We start from the raw sequence: 18,800 nt of genomic DNA on the forward strand, positions 1-18,800 counted from the left end.
AAATTCATTCGGTCCCCACCATGCTGTAGGTCCTGAGAGGGCTGGGCTGAAGCTTCTTTAGGGCACTGCCCATGCTGCCATGTCAGCACTCCCAGGACGAGGAAGCATGAGGTCTTTAGGAGGCACATTAGTAGCGCCAGCAGAGCCTGGGAAGGGTGCAGGTGTGGAGGGAGGGATGGAGACAGGATGGTTAATGCCCCACAGCCCAGTGCAACAACCAAGACTGACAATGGTGAGTTATTTCAAAATAGCTAGGAGACAGGATTTTGAATGTTCCCACATATTCATCTCAGGTGGTAGATGTGCCAATTACCTTGATCTGATCATTTACCCTTTGTATATACGTATCAAAATGTCACACTGTACCCCATAAATATGTGCAATTTTTATGTGTCAATTAAAATGAAAATCTAATAAAACACTTACCCAGAGGCAGCTTCTCCCACGTCACCATCTTGGCTATTTTGTGGTTTTTATGGTTGGAGCCAGAAACAATTAGCTTCCCCAGTGAGGTGGTTTCTGCAGCCACGCTGCCCGCCACGCTGCCCACTCCGGTGTGCCAGGCAATGCTGAGTAATTCATCCTCCTCGTGCCAGCTCCTTTATCTGGATCCTTCTGCAGCCTAGTTATCTTGGGCCTATTTGGCTTTTTGCAGAATCTGCTTTTCTTTTTCTGAGCTTTCTTCTAATTAGCTTAACCACATCTGTCGTTGCCAACTAGAATATGTCTGAAAAAGGAACGGAGCTGTGTTTGTGCTTCGCAGGTTTTGATGAGCAATCAAGCTCTTTCTAGCATACGGAGCTGATGTGTCAGTTGGCCATTAAACATTTATCAAGAACTTACTGCATATGGAGCACCACTTGAGGAGCTTTGAGAATGAGAAGAAGTAAACAAATCCTGTAGGTTGTTCAGGCAAAGCATCCCAGTGAGGTGAAACACTGGCTCCAAGGCAAAGTTTAATGGAACGTTTGATTCCTGAGGGGGTAATAGATCATCTGAGGCTCAAAGAGAAAAAGTAACTTGTGCAAGGTCACACAGTAGAGTTTGATTTCCAGACTCAGTCCTCTAATTTCTACACTAAACCTATATGGAGGGTACTCTGCATTCAAAGAATGCAAGGGCAGGAAAATGACCACAGGAGCTGGGAACAAGTCAGGAAAGGTTGAAAGATGTGTGTGGTAAGCAGGTCTTGAAGGCAGTGTAGGGTGGCCCATTCTGGAGAAAGACCCTGTCCTTAGTGACATCCTCCAGTCTTTTTGTGGGAGATGTCAATACAGTTGTCTCCCTGTGTAACCCCAAGGGCAGAAGAAATGACACGTCTTCCTCCTGAGTTCTACCTTCAAAAAACATCGTGTTCAGCTCACTGATTAAGAAGTAGTTGCTGTTTCATCAAATCTGAATCTCTTTGTAGTGGTGCATTACCCCTTTTCTGAGGTCTTGACAATCTAGAGTGGGGGGAATAGGCAGGACTCATAGTTTCAGAATAAAAACGAATTTCTTTCTCCATTTCACGGCTGTAGTTCCTATGGAATTTCATCAAGTTGTGAGGGTCTTCCTCTTTGTCTTGCTTTTCTCCCTCTGTGCCGTGGGGCTTCCTGAAGGCTACATCTTATCAACCTGCAACACACACTGAGTGCCACCTTGGAAGTAATGCATTTGTCAATGAATAGATAAAGTTGGTAAACTGCATGGTCCTTGTTGCATTTCAAGTTGACAAAACTGCCATGTTTTACAGAGGCAGGGATCACATGGCTCTGTCCATCTTCCTCGCTCCTCTCCAGCCCTCTCATCGGCCCCTATTTTGTGTGGCAGGTCCCCCCCACTGGGCTGCAAGGGCTTCCTCCCATCGACCCACCAGACTTCTCCCAGATCTACCCAGTTCCTGCCAACATTCGGCCAGTGCTGAGTAAATACCGTGTGGAGGTAGGACTCAGGACCCGGGACTTGGCAGTGGTCCTGCCTACACTGTGAGAGGGGTGGTGTGGGTGGATGGTTGACTCCAGGCAGCCCCCATCGGGCTTGCACCAGACGGAGTTCAGGCCTGGAAGCACGCTGTGGTTCTGGGGGTCAAGGCACACTCCCACCATCTCCAGGGTATTCACGTGGGTCCCTGGGACTGTGGGTGACGGCTCTGGGGTCCTCTCCTCAGGTGCTCTTCTGGGGAGTCCGTGAAATGAAGAAGGTGCAGCTTCTGTCCGTGGACCGGCCGCAGGTCCTCATCGAGTGTGGGGGACGGGGAGTGAAGTCCTGCGTGATCCAGAGCTACAAGAACAACCCCAACTTCAGCGTCCAGGCAGATGCCTTCGAAGTGGTGCGTCCCTTCTGCTGCCCCACCCATGGCCCCGCTCACGCCACACCTCAGCCGCCGCACCCCACCCCTTCCTCTGCTTGGCTAGGGGAGGTATCTCCCAGTTGCAGGTGTCCATTGCCTAAAAGAAGGAGCAGTCTAATTGCAAAAAGCCAGAATTTCAGAATAAGAAAGTAGACGTTTGCGATTGTTGTTTTTGACGTTTTGGGGTATAGATCACACAGTAAATCAAAACAGGTTGAAACACTTTTGCTGAGAATAGTGGTTCCTGAAGTTTGGCCCCAGTTCATGCCCAGCAACATCACCTGGGAATGCGCAGTTCCAGCACATTCTCAGACCCTCTCCCAGTACCTGAACTGGAAGCTGGTGAGGGTGGGGCCCAGCGTCTCTGGTTAAACAAGCCCTCCAGGTGGACCCAACACACGTGACAGTCTTAGAACCACCAGTCTATCAAAACTTATTTTAATGGCTCAATTAAAAAAACAAACATTATTTGTTCTTAGAATGTCGGTAGTTTGCACGTACACTTATGCTTCTAAAGTGATGTGCGTGGAGACCTGCACTTTATTTATTTCAATATACTTTTGTGTTCTGATTTGGAACTAACTAAAAGGAGTGAGTTTGCTGTGTCCCACCCCATCAGCACCATGGGACACATGATGATAACTTAGGGAAGACTACAGTTGAGGACATTGTTTGCAAACCTTTCACGTGGGCCTTCACTAAGCCTCATGGACCACCAAGGGAAACAACTGTACAGGGCACTGTCCCCATACCCTCATTCTTCCTTAAATGGCTTGACTCTCATCTAACATATTGGGGCTGAGTAGTCTGTCATTTGAAGGAGACTTCCACTGGCCAATAATGGCAACATAAGAGCATTGAAAACGCTGCTCTAGAGAATACAGAAGCGGAGGTGTTTACAGTTTAAACCTGGGATGAACTGTGAGCAAGACACGCTCATATTTTCTGGTACTTATTCCCTGGCTTTGGAAGACAGTGCTCCAGTGTTTTGGCAAACTGCATAGCCGGCGGAAGGACAGAAGAGCAAGGCAACAGCAAGGGAGAGGGTGGACAGCGAGCTGGCCCTGGGCCTGCCCGCAGACAGGTTAGCAAGTGTGATCATCCAGGCCTGGCCAAGGCAGTGGCCTGTTACACCCACTTCTCCTGCAGGAGCTGCCTGAGAATGAACTTCTGCACCCGCCACTGAGCATCTGCGTGGTGGACTGGAGAGCCTTCGGGAGGAGCACCCTTGTGGGCACCTACACCATCAACTGCTTGAAGCAGTTTTTGTGTAAATCCATAGAGCCTCCTGCCCTGATCTCACAGGTGGATGGAGCCCAAGGTGAGCAAGGTAGGAGGCTCCTCCTGCACTCTGGATCTGCGACTCTAGAGCCATGTGCCTGCAGGCTGGCTGCTGGGGACCTGGCTCACAGTCAGATGGCTGGGTGGATCTTTCTGACACACTTGCTCCTGCAGTCTCCTCTGCCTCTTTCAGCTGTGAAACTCTTGCGTTAAGACTCACATCAGGGTGACTCCTCTCAGAAGGCATCTTTGAGTATGACAAGCTCCTTCTTTCTCCACTCTGTTGGCACTTCTTTTGGCTTTGTGCTTGACGTCATTTTGGTTTGTTCCATTTTGGATCTCAGGTGCTCCAAGTTGAAATCTTGCCCTTCTCAACTCCATGCCTTATTGTTATTATTGATCCCTTCAGGGCTTCTCTGTCTTTATCTTCCATGTGAGCAAGACATGCTCATATTTTCTGGTACTTATTCCCTGGCTTTGGAAGACAGTGCTCCAGTCTGAGTTTGGCAAACTGCATGACCAGCTGAAGGCTGTCTTAATCCCTCTTCTGATTCCTATTTCTGTCTCTGTTTCCTATTCCCTCCCTACGGTATGCCCCACAATGACATTCTTATAAAATTTAAACATATTTAACCTACATAAATTATATGGTACTATAATCGTCTTTTGGTTTCCTATTCTTTTCACTTGACACTATGTTTTTGGGTCTATCCATGGTGCTGTGTGTGCAGTAGTTCACTACAACCACCTGTTTCCTCTATTGTAGTTTGCTCTTCCTGTCCCTTTGTGTTGGACTCTTAGCTGCCTGCCACTCCCCACTTTCACAAACTGCATCTTGATGAATCCTTGTGTTGGTGACGGAAGATGCTATATGGGAATTTCTCTGGAATGTATGCCTAGGAGTGAGTTGCTGGGTCACAGGGAACATGCACATGTCATTTCATTAAGTACATACAGGGGGCGCTCTGGAGGATGGTGCTGAACTAAGTAACCAGTCTATGCTTCTACCATCTCTCCCCTGCAGCCCCACTTCCCCCTCCTCAGCATACCTCCTGTGATTCACCTTTTTGAGGTTTTATTTTGACGTGGGTTGGATTTTGTTTTTTCTATCCTGTGGATATAAAATAGTGTCTTGTGGTTATTTCAGCGTGGGTTTATCTGATTACTACTGCGCACCTCTAATATCCTTCCTGCTGTCTCAATCCCCCTTCTGTGATTCGTCTGCCCGTGTCCTTTGTTTGTGTCTGATGTGCTTCCTTTAATTTTCTTTTTGATTCACAGGTTTTTTTTTTTTTTTTTTTTTTTTTGTTTTTTTTAATTTTTTTTATTGGTTGTTCAAAACATTATAAAGCTCTTCACATATCATATTTCATACATTAGATTCAAGTTGGTTATGAACTCCCAATTTTACCCCAAATACAGATTGCAGAATCACATCGGTTACACATCCACATTTTTACATAATGCCCTATTAGTAACTGTTGTATTCTGCTACCTTTCCTATCCTCTACCATCCCCCCTCCCTCCCCTCCCATCTTCTCTTTCTACCCCATCCACTGTAATTCATATCTCTCCTTGTTTATTTTCCCATTCCCCTCACAACCTCTTATATGTAATTTTGCATAACAATGAGGGTCTCCCTCCATTACCATGCAATTTCCCTTTTCTCTCCCTTTCCATCCCACCTCATGTATCTGTTTAATGTTAATCTTTTCTTCCTGCTCTTCCTCCCTGCTCTGTTCTTAGTTGCTCTCCTTATATCAAAGAAGACATTTGGTATTTGTTTTTTAGGGATTGGCTAGCTTCACTAAGCATAATCTGCTCTAGTGCCATCCATTTCCCTGCAAATTCTATGATTTTGTCATTTTTTAGTGCTGCGTAATACTCCATGGTGTATAAATGCCACATTTTTTTTATCCATTCATCTATTGAAGGGCATCTGGGTTGGTTCCACAGTCTAGCAATTGTGAATTGTGCTGCTATGAACATCGATGTAGCAGTATCCCTGTAGTACGCTCTTTTAAGGTCTTCAGGGAAAAGTCCAAGAAGGGCAATAGCTGGGTCAAATGGTGGTTCCATTCCCAGCTTTCCCAGGAGTCTCCATACTGTTTGTTCTTGATGCCAGTAGCTATTGCTCATATCTTTTCCTAGAAATATAATGATTAAATGTGCCTACAGTCCTCATCTTTGAGCAGAAATCCTTAATTTTGATGTAGTTAGATCCAACCATGTTTTAAATTATATGATTTGTACTTCAGAATCTGGTTTTAAAAACTCTTGTTCTCCCCTTGGTTCCAAAGATCTTAAATTTTCTGCGGTTGGCTTTGTGGTTTTAGCACTTACATTGTCAATCTGCATTGGTACCTGATTTTAGGAGGGATGCAGCTGGTCTTTCTCCCTAGAGTGACCATCCCCACCCCAAGGCCTGCTGACCAGTCAGTCCTTTCCCCGTTGGTTTTACTTCTCTCTCATAAGCCAAGTTGCCCATCTCATTCTCAGTTTTCTACTCTGTCCTGCTGATTTCTGTCTCTGTGTCCAGCAGAGTAGATACCTGTAAGATTCATTGGATTAAATTTGCTGCTGAAAATTCAGCAACTGGAGGAGGAGACTCTCTGGAGGCCTTGACAGCCATGGAGGCTCCCAACTGAGAACTGTCCCTAAGCATGGAATTCTACAGCAAAAATGCAGAGAAGGGGCTATTTAGAAGCCAATGACCCCATTATGATTCTTTAATGGTATCAAGGGCCAGTGAAGACTCTCATAAGGTCCAAGGACCTACCTCTGCTCCCTGCCAAGCAGGGCATTCGAGTGCTCAGAGCTCTGCCTGTATTGAGGAGTAAGCTGAGCTGTGGACCTTCCAAAAGCTTCCTGTGTTAATACACTGGAGAGACACGACCAACACTGAGCACATGGCCCTGAGCCTTGATTTTTATATTCCAGTGGCCATGATAGATTGACATGTCCCCAAGGGATCAACAACAAATGCAACCACTTCTTGACTACCTATTATGCACCAGATGCTTTACATCAGAACATCCATTTTATCCCCCACTGAAATGAGTATTTTTATTGTCATTTTTTAAGTAAGGAAAAGTGGTTCAGAAATGTAACACTTGTCGTGTTTGAGTCCAGGTCTGATTCCTAATATCAGATGTCTGACGTGACCACCTCTGTTGCAGCCCTGTTCTCTGACTGCGTGTGCTTTTGCCCTAGCAATTTCAGATTCACTGGTGGTGACGGAATCTCCGGGACTCCATGAGTCCTCCCAGGACCCTCCAACAGATCACATCTATGTGGATGTTGATCCGCCTCCCACGGTGGTTCCGGACTCTGCCCAGGTTCAGCCAGCTGTCTTGGTGGACATACCTGACTCCTCCCCTATGCTGGGGCCTGAACCCACACCGGCAGCCCAGGAGGCACCAAAAGATGGAAACGTTAAGGTCAGGGAGTGCTCCTTCCTCATGTTTACAAGGCCCACTGGAATTTGCATTGGAGGATCTATGTGCTAATCTTTCTGACAACTAGCAGTACAGCCTTGAGCCAGCAACCTGCTTTTTCTGAGTATTAGTTTCCCACTAATATTGATATTGATACCCATTCTACAAGAGCATTCTTGTAGAATCAGAAAGTCAATGTATATGAAATTATGTGGCGATAATAATTAATTGAAAACAAACTCCTCTAACTTTATTAGCTTGAAAAGACAATGGATTCTTTTTCCAGGACTAGTACGCAAGTATTCAGAGCCTACTTTGTACATGGTCATATGGGAACAAAAAGATGGACCTTTTGATTCTACAGAGGAGTAAGACTTCTCATCCTCACTTAAATGAGATTCAGGAAGGGAAGATGGAAAAGTACACAAAGAACCACAGCCAAGGACAGAGTTGATCTTTCTAAGTTATAAATTTGAGTACAAAGTCCAAGACCATTTTAAGAAAGTCCTAAGAAACGGCCTGCCCCATGAATAATAAAGGTTGAAATAAAAAGAATAGTAAGACGGAATCGTGACTCATTGCTCAGGCTGTGCCCGTCTATCTCATCCATCCTCAGATACCATTTGTGACCCCTCACTGGGGTTCTCTGCATCACCCTCAAATGGCACCCATTAGTTTAGGTTGGTGTGCTTGGTCCCAGTGTTTGTTGACACCATAAAACTCTAAATCCGGAAAGAGATGATTTTATAACATCACATTTCTTTTATCCCATCCCTTGAGAGAGTGCCTGGCAAACAAATGGTGCTCAAGAGATGTTCATCCATGGAGGGTGGTAGTGGGGATGAAGAATGGAGGAACTTTGGGTTGAGCAGAGGAGAGGCAGGGGAGGAGAGGGGAGGGTGTTTGTGTGGGGTGGATGGGAGAATGAGATGGACATTATAACCCCTATGCATGGGTATGATTGCATGAATGGTGTGACTCTATATCATGTGCAATCAGAAAAATGAAAAGTGGTGTTACATTTGCTTAAAAAAAGAGAATTATTGGGGAGAGTGCAGGCATGCCAGATGTGTGATAGTCTTGCATAGGCTGCCTCCAGTGCCATGACTCTCTTCTCCCCAAAATGCCTCTTTCTGCCATGTGTATGTCACTGCACCCCCTCACCCCATCACTTATGTGACAGATGTCATTTATTTATACCTGTTGAAAGAAATGAAGCTAATAGAGAATTGCCTAGGTGACATCACCTAATCCTCATAACAGTGAAGTAGGCAGGTATTATAGTCCCTGGTCTCTGCCTATCATTGAGGAATCTGAGAATCACAGCACTGGTATTAGCTGCTTAATGAATTGCAACCCAGGTCTCTCTGAAGATAGTGCCCTTTCCTCTGTGCCATGCTGTGTCCTGTGGTCCGCTGATTTGACACTTGCCTCTCTCCTCCACTGAACTCTAAGCTTCCCAAATGTCAGACTGAGTTCAGTCCCCATATATCCCCAGTATCAAGTACAGTATCTCAATAGTTTATTATTGATCCATTATTTATTACCAATAGTTTATTAGATTTTCATTTATCAGCATGATAGAGAGCTGCTACCATAAACCCAACGGGTACATCTGTTCTCTTCCTCAGTTAAGCTTTCGGCCACTAGTATGCCACAAGACAAGGCCCAACTAATGACCCGACCCTTATTCCTTGGCAGGATGCCAAGAAGCCTGCCCGGAGATCCACCAAAAGGAAAAAGAGGACCATCGCAGATGAATCTGCTGAAAATGTCATTGACTGGTGGTCCAAGTACTATGCTTCCCTGAAGAAAGCACAGAAGGTAGAGTCCCCCGCCTGTGACATTCCAGGGCCTGAAGAGAACCCACGGCACCTTCTCCCACTTCAAATCCCACAGCTCTCTTCTTAAATCTCACTAGGTGTAGATCCTACTCAGGTGTGGTTTTGTTAACTGCAAAAGGTTAAAAAAGAATTCTAGAAGGGCCAAGGATCTAGAATGATAAACCTCCACACTGAGGGTGGAGATGGCGCAGACACAGCTCTGTTGTCATTGCTGGAATGATGTCCAGGCCAGCCTGGCACCTGGAGGAGCTTCCTCCCAGTGAGATCAGGGGGTCCAGCAAGGAGAAGTGGAGTCTTGCTTGGTGGACATCAGTGATAGAGGCTTTGTGTGCACCAGGAGATACCCAGGCCAGATGGTCTCAGGTCTTCAGCAGGATTCTCTGTTTATATGGGAAATTATCAAAGTAAAGGTGGGTCTGGGTCTTAGCAAAAGGCAAGAACCAGGGGTATTGCCAGAGCAAGAGCAGAGCCTCGTGTACCTGGAACTGAACAAGGAACAAGCCATAAAGCTGGAGGATCACAGGGCGGGGGTGGGGGGGAGTGTCTGGAGAGTTAGGCAAAGGCTCACTGACGGAATTTAGTAAGACTTCTAGAAAAAAAAAGGAAATGAAAGGTAGTCAGTTATGATTATATTTAGTTGAATAGAGACTCTTCTGATTCTTTAGTTTAAAGTCTATAGTTTCATCTAGGACAATTCACACATATTGATATATAGTAAAATAACAAACCAAACACCAGTCTCTGCCTCTAAACCTCCCTCCTTCTGCTCTGATGGAAGCGACCACTTCCCGTGTGTGCTTAGCCCCTTCCCTTTTCCCTGATCCCCTCCCCAGTCCATGTGGGACCAAGGACCCCACATGCCAGCCAGTAAAACTCTCAGCACAGACTGGTGAGATGCGCCAGGGGAATGTAAGAATAGTGGGGAGAGAGTCTACCCTGCGGCCAAGAGGAGGCTGCCCAGAGAGGACAAGGAGGCATACAGCTTGGTGGCATGTTTGTTGGGTGTGTGGACATTCTTCTCTTGGGCAGAATATCCCACTGCAGTTGGGTCTCATGTTGATCCAGTGAAGCTTCACTCCAGGGACATCTGGGGGACTATTTGAATTCTCTTTTAAAATGGCATCTCTGAGTGCAGAGAGTTGGGATAATTGGATTAGAGCTGTTAGCAGTCAGGACTGGTAAATTAGGCACGACAGCGTCAATTGTCTTGTCTCTCTTTTTCTAAGGCAAAGGAGAGCAATCCCAAGGAGACAAAAGGCAACACAGGTAAGAGGTTGTTCTGGGGATTCCTGGACATCGACAAGGGTCATTGAGAGGTGTATTAGAACTCAGCCGCATCCCCAAGTGAGAAAGCAATATCAGGAGGATGACGGTGCTTTATAAAGGTCTTATAGGTATTTGAACTAGTCACAGCCCCCAGGTCTCTGAATTTTGTTCAGCACCAGAATGCTCATTTCCAAAACTCAGTTTATAAGGATTGGATAGATCTGGTTTGGCAGAAACCCAAGTGAAAGAAGCCTGGGATTAGAAATGACCACAAACTCAACTGAAGCCCATGGCAGGTTACAGCCTAAATGTAACAGTAATAGCAAGTAGCCAAGGCATTTCAGGTGACACTGACAGATGAAGGAGGCCCAGGGTCACTCAGATCCTCAGACCAGTACTAATTAGCACATGTGATTCCCTGGCCAACCCTGTGCATAGACAATAACATCTTCATCTTGCAGATGACGAAACAGAGGTACAAAGAGATCAAGGAACTTGTCCAAGATTACACAGCTAGAAAAGAGCAGATCTAGAAGTCCATCCCTTGCAGTTTTTTCCTGGGTCTGTTGCTAAAAAGTTACTGAGTAATTCCACTAACATCATATTGTGTAAGACACTTAACATATTTGAGTCCCGTTGAGCTGGATGAATCCATGATGATGTGAGGGGCGGGGGGGAAAGAAGTGTGTCACCTTAAGTTGGGTAGATAGAAGTGATGGGAGGGGAGGGGAGTGGAAGGGGGGATATAAAGGCAGCAGAATAAAATAGACATTAGTATTGCTGTATGTATAAATGTGACTGTATGACCAATGTGATTCTGCAACCTGTACACTCAGAATAATGAGAAATTATACCCCATTTGATTCAAATGTATGAATGTCAAGACCATTGTACTGTCGTGTGTAACTAATTAAAAACAAACAAAAAAAGAATAATGAGCAAAAAAAAGAGAGAGAGAGAGAGAGAGAGAGAGAGAGAGAGAGAGAGAGAGAGAAAACAACAACTAAAAAAAAAGTCCCTAAAGACATTCAAGAGGAAGTTGGGCTGGGGTTGTAGCTCAGTGGTAGAGCGCTCACGCCCCACGTGTAAGGCCCTGAGTTCGATCTTCGGCACCACATAAAAATAAGTAAGGAAAATAAAGGTATTTGTACAACTAAAAAATAAATATTAAAAAAAGAGAAAGTGTAACTAAAAGGTTTTAAGTTGATCTAAATCCTGGCTCTGTTCTTTGCTCATTGGGTGAATGGGCAAATAATCTGACCTCTCTGTGCCTAATTTAATGAGTTACTACACATACTTGGACAGGTCAACACATTGCCTGGCCTCTGGGGATCCGTGGACATTCCATTTCTATGTGAGTGGCTTCCCCTGCCACCACATGGTACACAGGCTGCAGGGCTGCATATAGCAACCCTGCAGCAAAACGTTGCTGTTTTTTTAAAAATAACTTTATTTTATTTACTTATTTATTTATTTTTATGTGGTGCTGAGGATCAAACTCAGGGCCTTGCATGTGCAAGGCGAGAGCTCTACCGCTGAGCCATAACCCCAGCCCCCCAATGTTGCTATGTTTTTTAAAAGAAGAGTTAAAACCTATGACAGGTACCAGAGCAAAGGGAAAGAAGGAACTTGTCTGTATTCCTTCTCATTTCAACTTCCATGAGAAATCCAGCAGTCTCTCCTGAATATCCACAGGAGCAAAACCAGATGAAGTAGTGGTTGATATAGAAGATAGCCCAAAGAAGAAGAAAGACAAGCTGCTCAAGAAGAAACCCAAAGATGACACAATCCCTAACCTGGCTGTCTTGAAGGTATGGGCACACAGCATCTCTATTTGGGTGGGGTGAGGTGCTCAGCAGGGGGGCTCCCTTCGTGCTTTGGTAAATCCTAGTAATACCTTTGCTTGAACTTATTTGGTGTTCCTTGAAATCACTGGTGCAAAGAAATAAACCTTAAGTATGTAAGCCAAGACAATGGAGCTCATTCATTTTATTTTTTTCTACTTCCCTATATATTGAGGGGGGGCATAACTTACATTGTTAAACTTGGACTTGGCAAAGTATTTTACAATGTGTGAGCCCTTGGCTCACCTCGTGGACTTGACATCACCATGCAGATGTGTACACACTTAGAAAAGCAGGAGTTTTAACTCCAATAAAGTGAAGTCCATCAGGCCGATCTTGACATCCTTCAGAAACTATTAGAGCCATATTTATGGATATGAAAATTTGGAGTATGAAAGTTCTGTATATAGACTACCAATTTGGGTACATAATTTTGTTAGGAAATTTGAATAAATAATTTCATTACCAAACCTAAAGCTCAATTCTAGTTTGCATTTCTAAAGTACACTTACCACTTGGAAAAGTCATGTCTATATGCATTTTAATAATAACAAATATTCCATCACTTTATGTGTGTTAAGAACTAATGAACAGCATTGATTTGAATTTCCTTAGAAGTTCTAAAGTTTGTATCTAGCAACAAATGACATCAATTAACTATGGTTTGTCATATTTATACCTCTATATTTTAAAATTTTGTTTGGTTTAGCTATACTTCTTTTGGACTTAAAAGTTTACCAGAAAGGTTTTCTAAAGTTCAGAATAGTAGTTCCTGGAATGCTGAACCAAACCATGATTGTCATCTTATTTAAGATAAGCCCCATGTGGTGGCACACACCTTAGCCCCAGCTACTGAGGAGGCTGAGGCAGGAGGATCACAGTCTTGGCTTGCCTGGGCAACTTAGTGAGATCCTGCCTCAAAAATTTTTTAAAAGTTGGTGGGGGATGGCTGGGGACATAGCTCAGGTAAAGTGCTTTGCTAGCATGTGCAAGGCCTTGGGTTCAATTCCTGGTACCACAAACAAACCAGGAAACAGAAAGAAAGATAAGTTAACCATGGCATCTTACATTTTCCCAAGAAGCATGTATTTCAGAGAATCTGAGCTTTTCTCATTAAGTCAATCCTGTGGCTCCTTTCTGCTTAGCCTAATCTTCTCCTTTTTCCCTGAAGATATACGAGGGTGATCTCGAGAGTGAATTCAACAATTTTGAAGACTGGGTGAAAACCTTTGAGCTCTTCAGAGGCAAATCTACTGAAGATGACCATGGTCTGGATGGAGACAGAGTCATAGGGAAGTTTAAGGCAGGTTCCCCTGTTCACCCCATTATTTGGCTAACCCTGCCCATAAATGTCATCTGTGACTCAACTCTGGTAATGGGATTGTGGTGGGTGATGTGTTTAAGGACAATCCTTAATCTCTACTCTAGAATGCCACAAGATTCAGCTCCAGTCTTTGGAGATATTTTGGTTTGTAGCCGGTGGGGTGGAGCTTAGTCTGAGGACTTTGAGGAGACAGTTGTTACCTAAAAGGACCACTGGACTTCACTTGGCCTTCACCAACACACTATGTATATGATTTATACAAGCCCGCCAGCTGGACAACTAAACTAATCAAATGATTCATGCCCATCTAGTAGGCTTATGATATCCGCAGTACAAAGTTGCAGCTAGCATTTGCTATACACCTACTGCATGCAGGGCCTTTGATACACAGCGTGCTGTGCTGGGATAGCATAGGTGTTGCACTTTGCTAGTCTCAATTTTAATCCTAGTTATTTTAATCCTAATAAGTGGTGTGGCCTGGAGTAAGGTGTGCCCTATTCCTGAGCCTCAGAGGCCTCATCTGGAAACAGGAGTACTGCAATGGGATGGAATGAGATTGGGAAGTATAAGCAGGTGAAAGACACCCGAGGTCCCATTTGCTGTGTTCCTTACATAGTGGTCCTGTGATGAGGGTGTTAATGTACCAACCCCAACCCACCAGTGTCCCACGAAGATGCTCAGATGCCAGAAGCTCACAGGAATGGCCTGAGGACATCCCCTGGCAAGGGCAGCACTAACCCAGGTCCTCCCGATTTCCAGGCGGTGCCCATCTAGCTAGCACTAGGCTTTGTGACTTTTGGTGGTGATGCTGACCTTCTTGTTTCAATTCCTTGTGTTTCCTTGTGTTTTGTGATTCCAGGGCTCCTTCTGCATCTACAAATGCCCCGAGGATTCTGGCTCTGAGGACAATGGGCAGCTAAGAATCCAGCAAGGGATCCCACTCAACCACCCTGTCCAAGTCCTGATCAGGGTGTACATCGTCGCGGTGAGCCATGTGTTGGCTCTGGGTGGTGGGGTAGTAGTCTGCAGGAGTTACCATGACAAAAACCACAGTGGGGGTGGCTTTGACTATAGAAATGTGTTTCATGGTTCTGGAGGCCACAAGTCCAGGGTCAAGGTGCTCCCAGCGTTGGTTTCTGTGGGGCCTCTGTTGCTGATATGTAGGGACAGAGAGCTCTGGAATCTCCTCCCCTTATTATAGGGCCACAGACCTTATCAGATGAGGCTTTATGACCCCATTTGACATTAATCACCTGCCAAAAGCCCTGTCTCCAAACAGTCATACTGGGCATTGGGCTTCAACATATACCTTTAGGGGGCACAGAAGTCAGTTTCTAATGGGGTGTGAAGTTGGGTCAGTATAATGGACTTCTCCTGGCTGAAGCAGGGAGCTCATGGGCTGTACTGTGGAACTCTTCCAATGGCTTCTACACCTAGCAGCCAGAAATTTCCTTTTGAGTACATTTCCAAGAAAAACATTGTCTCTGCTGGGTCTCCCCCTTTCTGATAATAATAGCACAAAACTTCAATTATGAATTTTTTTGGCCTGATTGGCAGGACTTTGGGAGCCAAATAGCACACACTTGCTTTGCACCATCAAAGTAATTGTATGGACCCTTACAGTTCATGGATTGTTCTTGTCTTCTGACCTTGAACTTGATTTTCATAATTGTATTTGATTGCAGTAGTCATATTTTATGTCAACTTTGCTTACCTGACCTATCTTCTTTTAAAGAAGCATAAATGAAGCATAAAATAAAAATGGGCTATTCTTTAATTTGAGGGAGAACCAGCTGTTCTCTAATCATGGGGTTCTCAGGTTTCTGTTATCATCCAAACATCCACTGTGTGCCAGGGAGTTGTTAGGAAGAGAACAAGGTCACCTCCCTTAAGATAGTCCCAGCTACCTGGAGAGATTAGAAGTACTTACACTGACAATGCCCTATAGTCTCTGTTTGACACCCACCCACAGGAGGGTTCTAGACCAGCCTTTTCAAAATTGCATTCAGGAAGTTATTCCTGTCCTGGGAGATAATTAATATACATCCTTCGAGAAACAGACAGTGTGTTCAAGTAAATTTGAGCAACAGTGCATCCAATGATTCATTTCCCTTCTCCAGTTCCTGAGATTCACAAAGCTCATTGACACTTTCAAGGCGCTGAGAATTCCAGAAGCAAAGAGACCTACTTAACTGATGAATCTTGAACACCATTAGCTCCACACATTTTTTTTTTCTTCTACAGAAAAGCCTAGAGAACTAAGGTTTCAGGGGATGCTATTTGGGAAATCCAGAATTATGAGAGTATGACAGTAGGAAAGAGAGGGAGAAATTTTAATAAACACAGAGATTGGAGAAGCATTTGCCCTCTTCTTCATTTAGTCATTCTGCAATATCTATTGCAGTCTGTTTCCATGTCCAGTACCCTCGGGACCAAGGGCAGGAGTGCAGGTCAGATTCTCATCCAGGAGACGGGATGAAGAAGGGCAGGCTTGGGCTGGAACTTGAGGACAGGAGGACTTCAATAAACAGAGGGTCAGAGGGTGGTGGCCCTGGGTTGCAGGGAGGGAGAAATTCACTGCAGTTACGGTTTTCACTGACCTTTTCCGTAGTGGTGACCGTGTGTGGTCTCCTCACTTATCCTAATATGTAACTAATTAAGTAATAAATTAATTTTAAAATATTTTAATTTAATGAAACACTAAATGAAGTTTTAAAGCACTACTTTAAATTGCATAAAGAAAAAAATTTTTCCTGACCTCTATTTTTTCGGGGAGGTTTGGTGAGCTCACCCAATAAGATATCTTGGATTTTTTTTTTAAGATCAGTAAATACAGGTTTTCATTCTTTATAGTAACTGCATAGGGTTTTCTTAAATGGATGTATTATCCTTTCATTCATTCATTCATTCTGTAAATATTAAAAGACCCTATTCTATGTCCTGAAAGTGAAGTAATTAATAAGACAGAAGACAGTGCCCTTGGGTCCTGGGAAGACAGGAAAATAAACAAAGGAACAGCTAAATAAACAGGGTTAGTGTTCGAGGTGACTGTTATGTAGAGAATCAAAGTTGTGTGATGTGAGGAGAAGAAAAGAAGGGGTTGCCATTTTGGATTGTACTTCTCCCCAGGTAATTGGCGTAAAGGTTGGTCACAATTTTTGCCTATGAAGCAGTTGCTCCAGGGGACTTTCTTTGACATAGAACTTGATGGGCTTCTGCCTGTCTGTCAGTGGGATCGAGTCCTAAACTCGGGGATCTCGCTCCTCTTGCACCGCAGCGGGGAGCTGCCCCGTCTGTTTCATGTTCTGTCTCACGGCCCCTCCCTGGGCCCCTCCCTGCACAGTATTCAATTTTGATAGTTGAAAGGCCAGCGAGTCTGGAGTCAGACTTCACCATCAGACACGGCTCAACTCCCTGCAGGCCACTGTGAACATGGGACTAACGGGGTCATGGGTCAGAGACCCATGCTGGGAGGGTCCTTCAGGTCCACCCCATGACTTCACGCTTAGATCTCAGAAACAATACGACTTTCCCATGATCACAGTCAGCAGAACTAGGACTGGAACTTCACTCAGGCTTCCTGCCTCCTGGTCCAGCAGGATCCTCATTATTCTGTGCCAAGAACTGCTTTCCGCTGGGGAGACACCACCAGAGAAAGCTGAACTTGGGCGAAGCCAATAAATTTCCCTTTGACAGCAAGATGGAGATGCTAAAGCAGTGGTTCTTCACCCTGGCTGTGCACTAGAATCACCTAGGGAGCTCTAAAAATCCCAAAGCCCAGGTCCCATAAAATCCAAGTGTCTGGAGACAGGATTTGGGATAAAGCATTTATGACTCCTGAATGCAGCCAGTTCTGAAACCACTGGGCAAGGCCACTTTCTTTTCTTCTCCCCAGGCGTTCAATCTTAGCCCAGCTGATCCGGATGGCAAATCAGACCCCTACATCGTGCTCAGACTTGGCAAAACAGAAATCAAAGAGCGAGACAAATACATCCCCAAACAACTGAACCCGGTGTTTGGAAGGTGGGTGGCCCTGACATTGTCCTTCCTGAGTCTTCTCCTGCTGTGTTTCTTGCAGGGGTGGTGTGTGTATGTGCCTGTGTTCATGTGCAAGGGGGTCTTGGGTCAAGTAGTGGTAGAAGGTTAAATGGTGACTTCTGCTCTTGATCATGGCTAATCAAGTCTGTTCAGGAGATGGGTAGAATTTTCCGTGGACCCCTCAGGAATTTGGTAGCATGTGGTGATTGTCATACAATGCATAGTGTTCCAATAGCCATTTCCTCAATCTTAAATTTAAGGGGCACCTTGAAGGGTTATCAGCTTCCACCTCTTGCTTCTGGACAAAGACATTTCCTTTTTACAAACAAGGAAAAGTCCTGAAAAGTTAAGAAATGTATTTAAGTCAACACAGTTCATAATTAGATGAGAAGGGGCCAGATGTTTGATCTTTTGTCCCCAACTAGACAGGTTTTTCTCTCACATCATTTTGCTGCTGATTTAAGGTGACCCCTGAGATTAAAAAGTTGAATTGAGTCCCCCAGTTTTGTTTTGGTTTCATTCAAAGTGTTATAAACCATTACGTTTGTACATGTGTAGGCGGGCTAGTCACCTAGGAATTCTCCACCTCATGATACCTTCACCAACCCTCATTGGTGTGTCACACATTGGTGTTCCTTGCTTGAGTCTGTACAACTGTCAGCCACTGACTTTGGAATCAAAGCAACCTGGGTTTAACTTTGTTATATACAAGCTGTGCCACCTTTGCAGATGACTTAACCTCTCTGATCCTAATTTTCTTTATCTGTAAAGGAATAGTATAGCACCTGACTCTTCAGACTCCTTTGAAAGAATATCTGAAGCATTTAGCACACAGTCAATACTCAAAATATGGCTCCCTTCCCCTCCTCCCTGGTAATTTTAGCAATGGAGGTACTTGAAGTATATTTAATTTCTTCCTTTTTTTTCCTTAGTACCTAGGAGTGTGGAATGAAATCTCCATCAATCTCATTTAAATTCATTTATGAGTTTGTGATCATTTGGACCCTCTGACATTTGACCAGCGTCAGTCTCTTAGATTTTATTGCTCCTGAGACAATGAGGCAACAACCCTCTTGCCTGTCCAGATTAATGGGGTGGTTGAAATGGCAGTGCCAGGGAAACTCGCCCTTGCTTCTCTGATCAGAGATGACCTTTGTCATTGTCTGCATCGATGTCACCAGCACTTCATCCTGCCAAGTGCTTGGCAGCCTCTGTTTATTACCGGCTTTACTACCCTGTTATGTGGCTGTGGCAAACAGAGAGGGGATGATGGGAGATTCCTACCTGCCTCTGGGCTGCAGGGCTTCTTCCAGAAGCTCTCCAGGTGTGCCTGCCTCGTGGGGTGTGTATGTAACTGTTACTCAGGGACAAGAGTTGCCAGGTCTACCCCATAGTGTTCCAGCCGGGAGAGCGACAGGCTCCCGTGCCTGACCT

General features: G+C 44.8%; 1 protein-coding gene across 2 annotated transcripts in view; it reads left to right on the plus strand.

The window, feature by feature from the left end:
* Fer1l6 (fer-1 like family member 6) overlaps nucleotides 1-18,800 on the plus strand; it is a 130,367-nt gene that overhangs the window by 80,125 nt on the left and 31,442 nt on the right. The window contains exons 23-32 of one of the 2 annotated variants that reach the window (XM_046464973.2): nucleotides 1,813-1,923; nucleotides 2,150-2,311; nucleotides 3,482-3,662; nucleotides 6,827-7,053; nucleotides 8,752-8,874; nucleotides 10,121-10,160; nucleotides 11,856-11,971; nucleotides 13,176-13,307; nucleotides 14,188-14,313; nucleotides 17,224-17,351. In XM_046464973.2, the coding sequence (XP_046320929.1) occupies nucleotides 1,813-1,923; nucleotides 2,150-2,311; nucleotides 3,482-3,662; nucleotides 6,827-7,053; nucleotides 8,752-8,874; nucleotides 10,121-10,160; nucleotides 11,856-11,971; nucleotides 13,176-13,307; nucleotides 14,188-14,313; nucleotides 17,224-17,351 (1,346 nt within the window). The remainder of the gene's footprint in view (nucleotides 1-1,812; nucleotides 1,924-2,149; nucleotides 2,312-3,481; nucleotides 3,663-6,826; nucleotides 7,054-8,751; nucleotides 8,875-10,120; nucleotides 10,161-11,855; nucleotides 11,972-13,175; nucleotides 13,308-14,187; nucleotides 14,314-17,223; nucleotides 17,352-18,800) is intronic. The other variant, XM_046464972.2, reaches the window with a different exon arrangement.

Source organism: Marmota monax, unplaced genomic scaffold (genome assembly GCF_021218885.2).
Source record: "Marmota monax isolate L192 unplaced genomic scaffold, Marmota_monax_Labrador192_F-V1.1 WCK01_AAM20220418_F8-fsc00003, whole genome shotgun sequence".
Taxonomy (NCBI): domain Eukaryota; kingdom Metazoa; phylum Chordata; class Mammalia; order Rodentia; family Sciuridae; genus Marmota; species Marmota monax.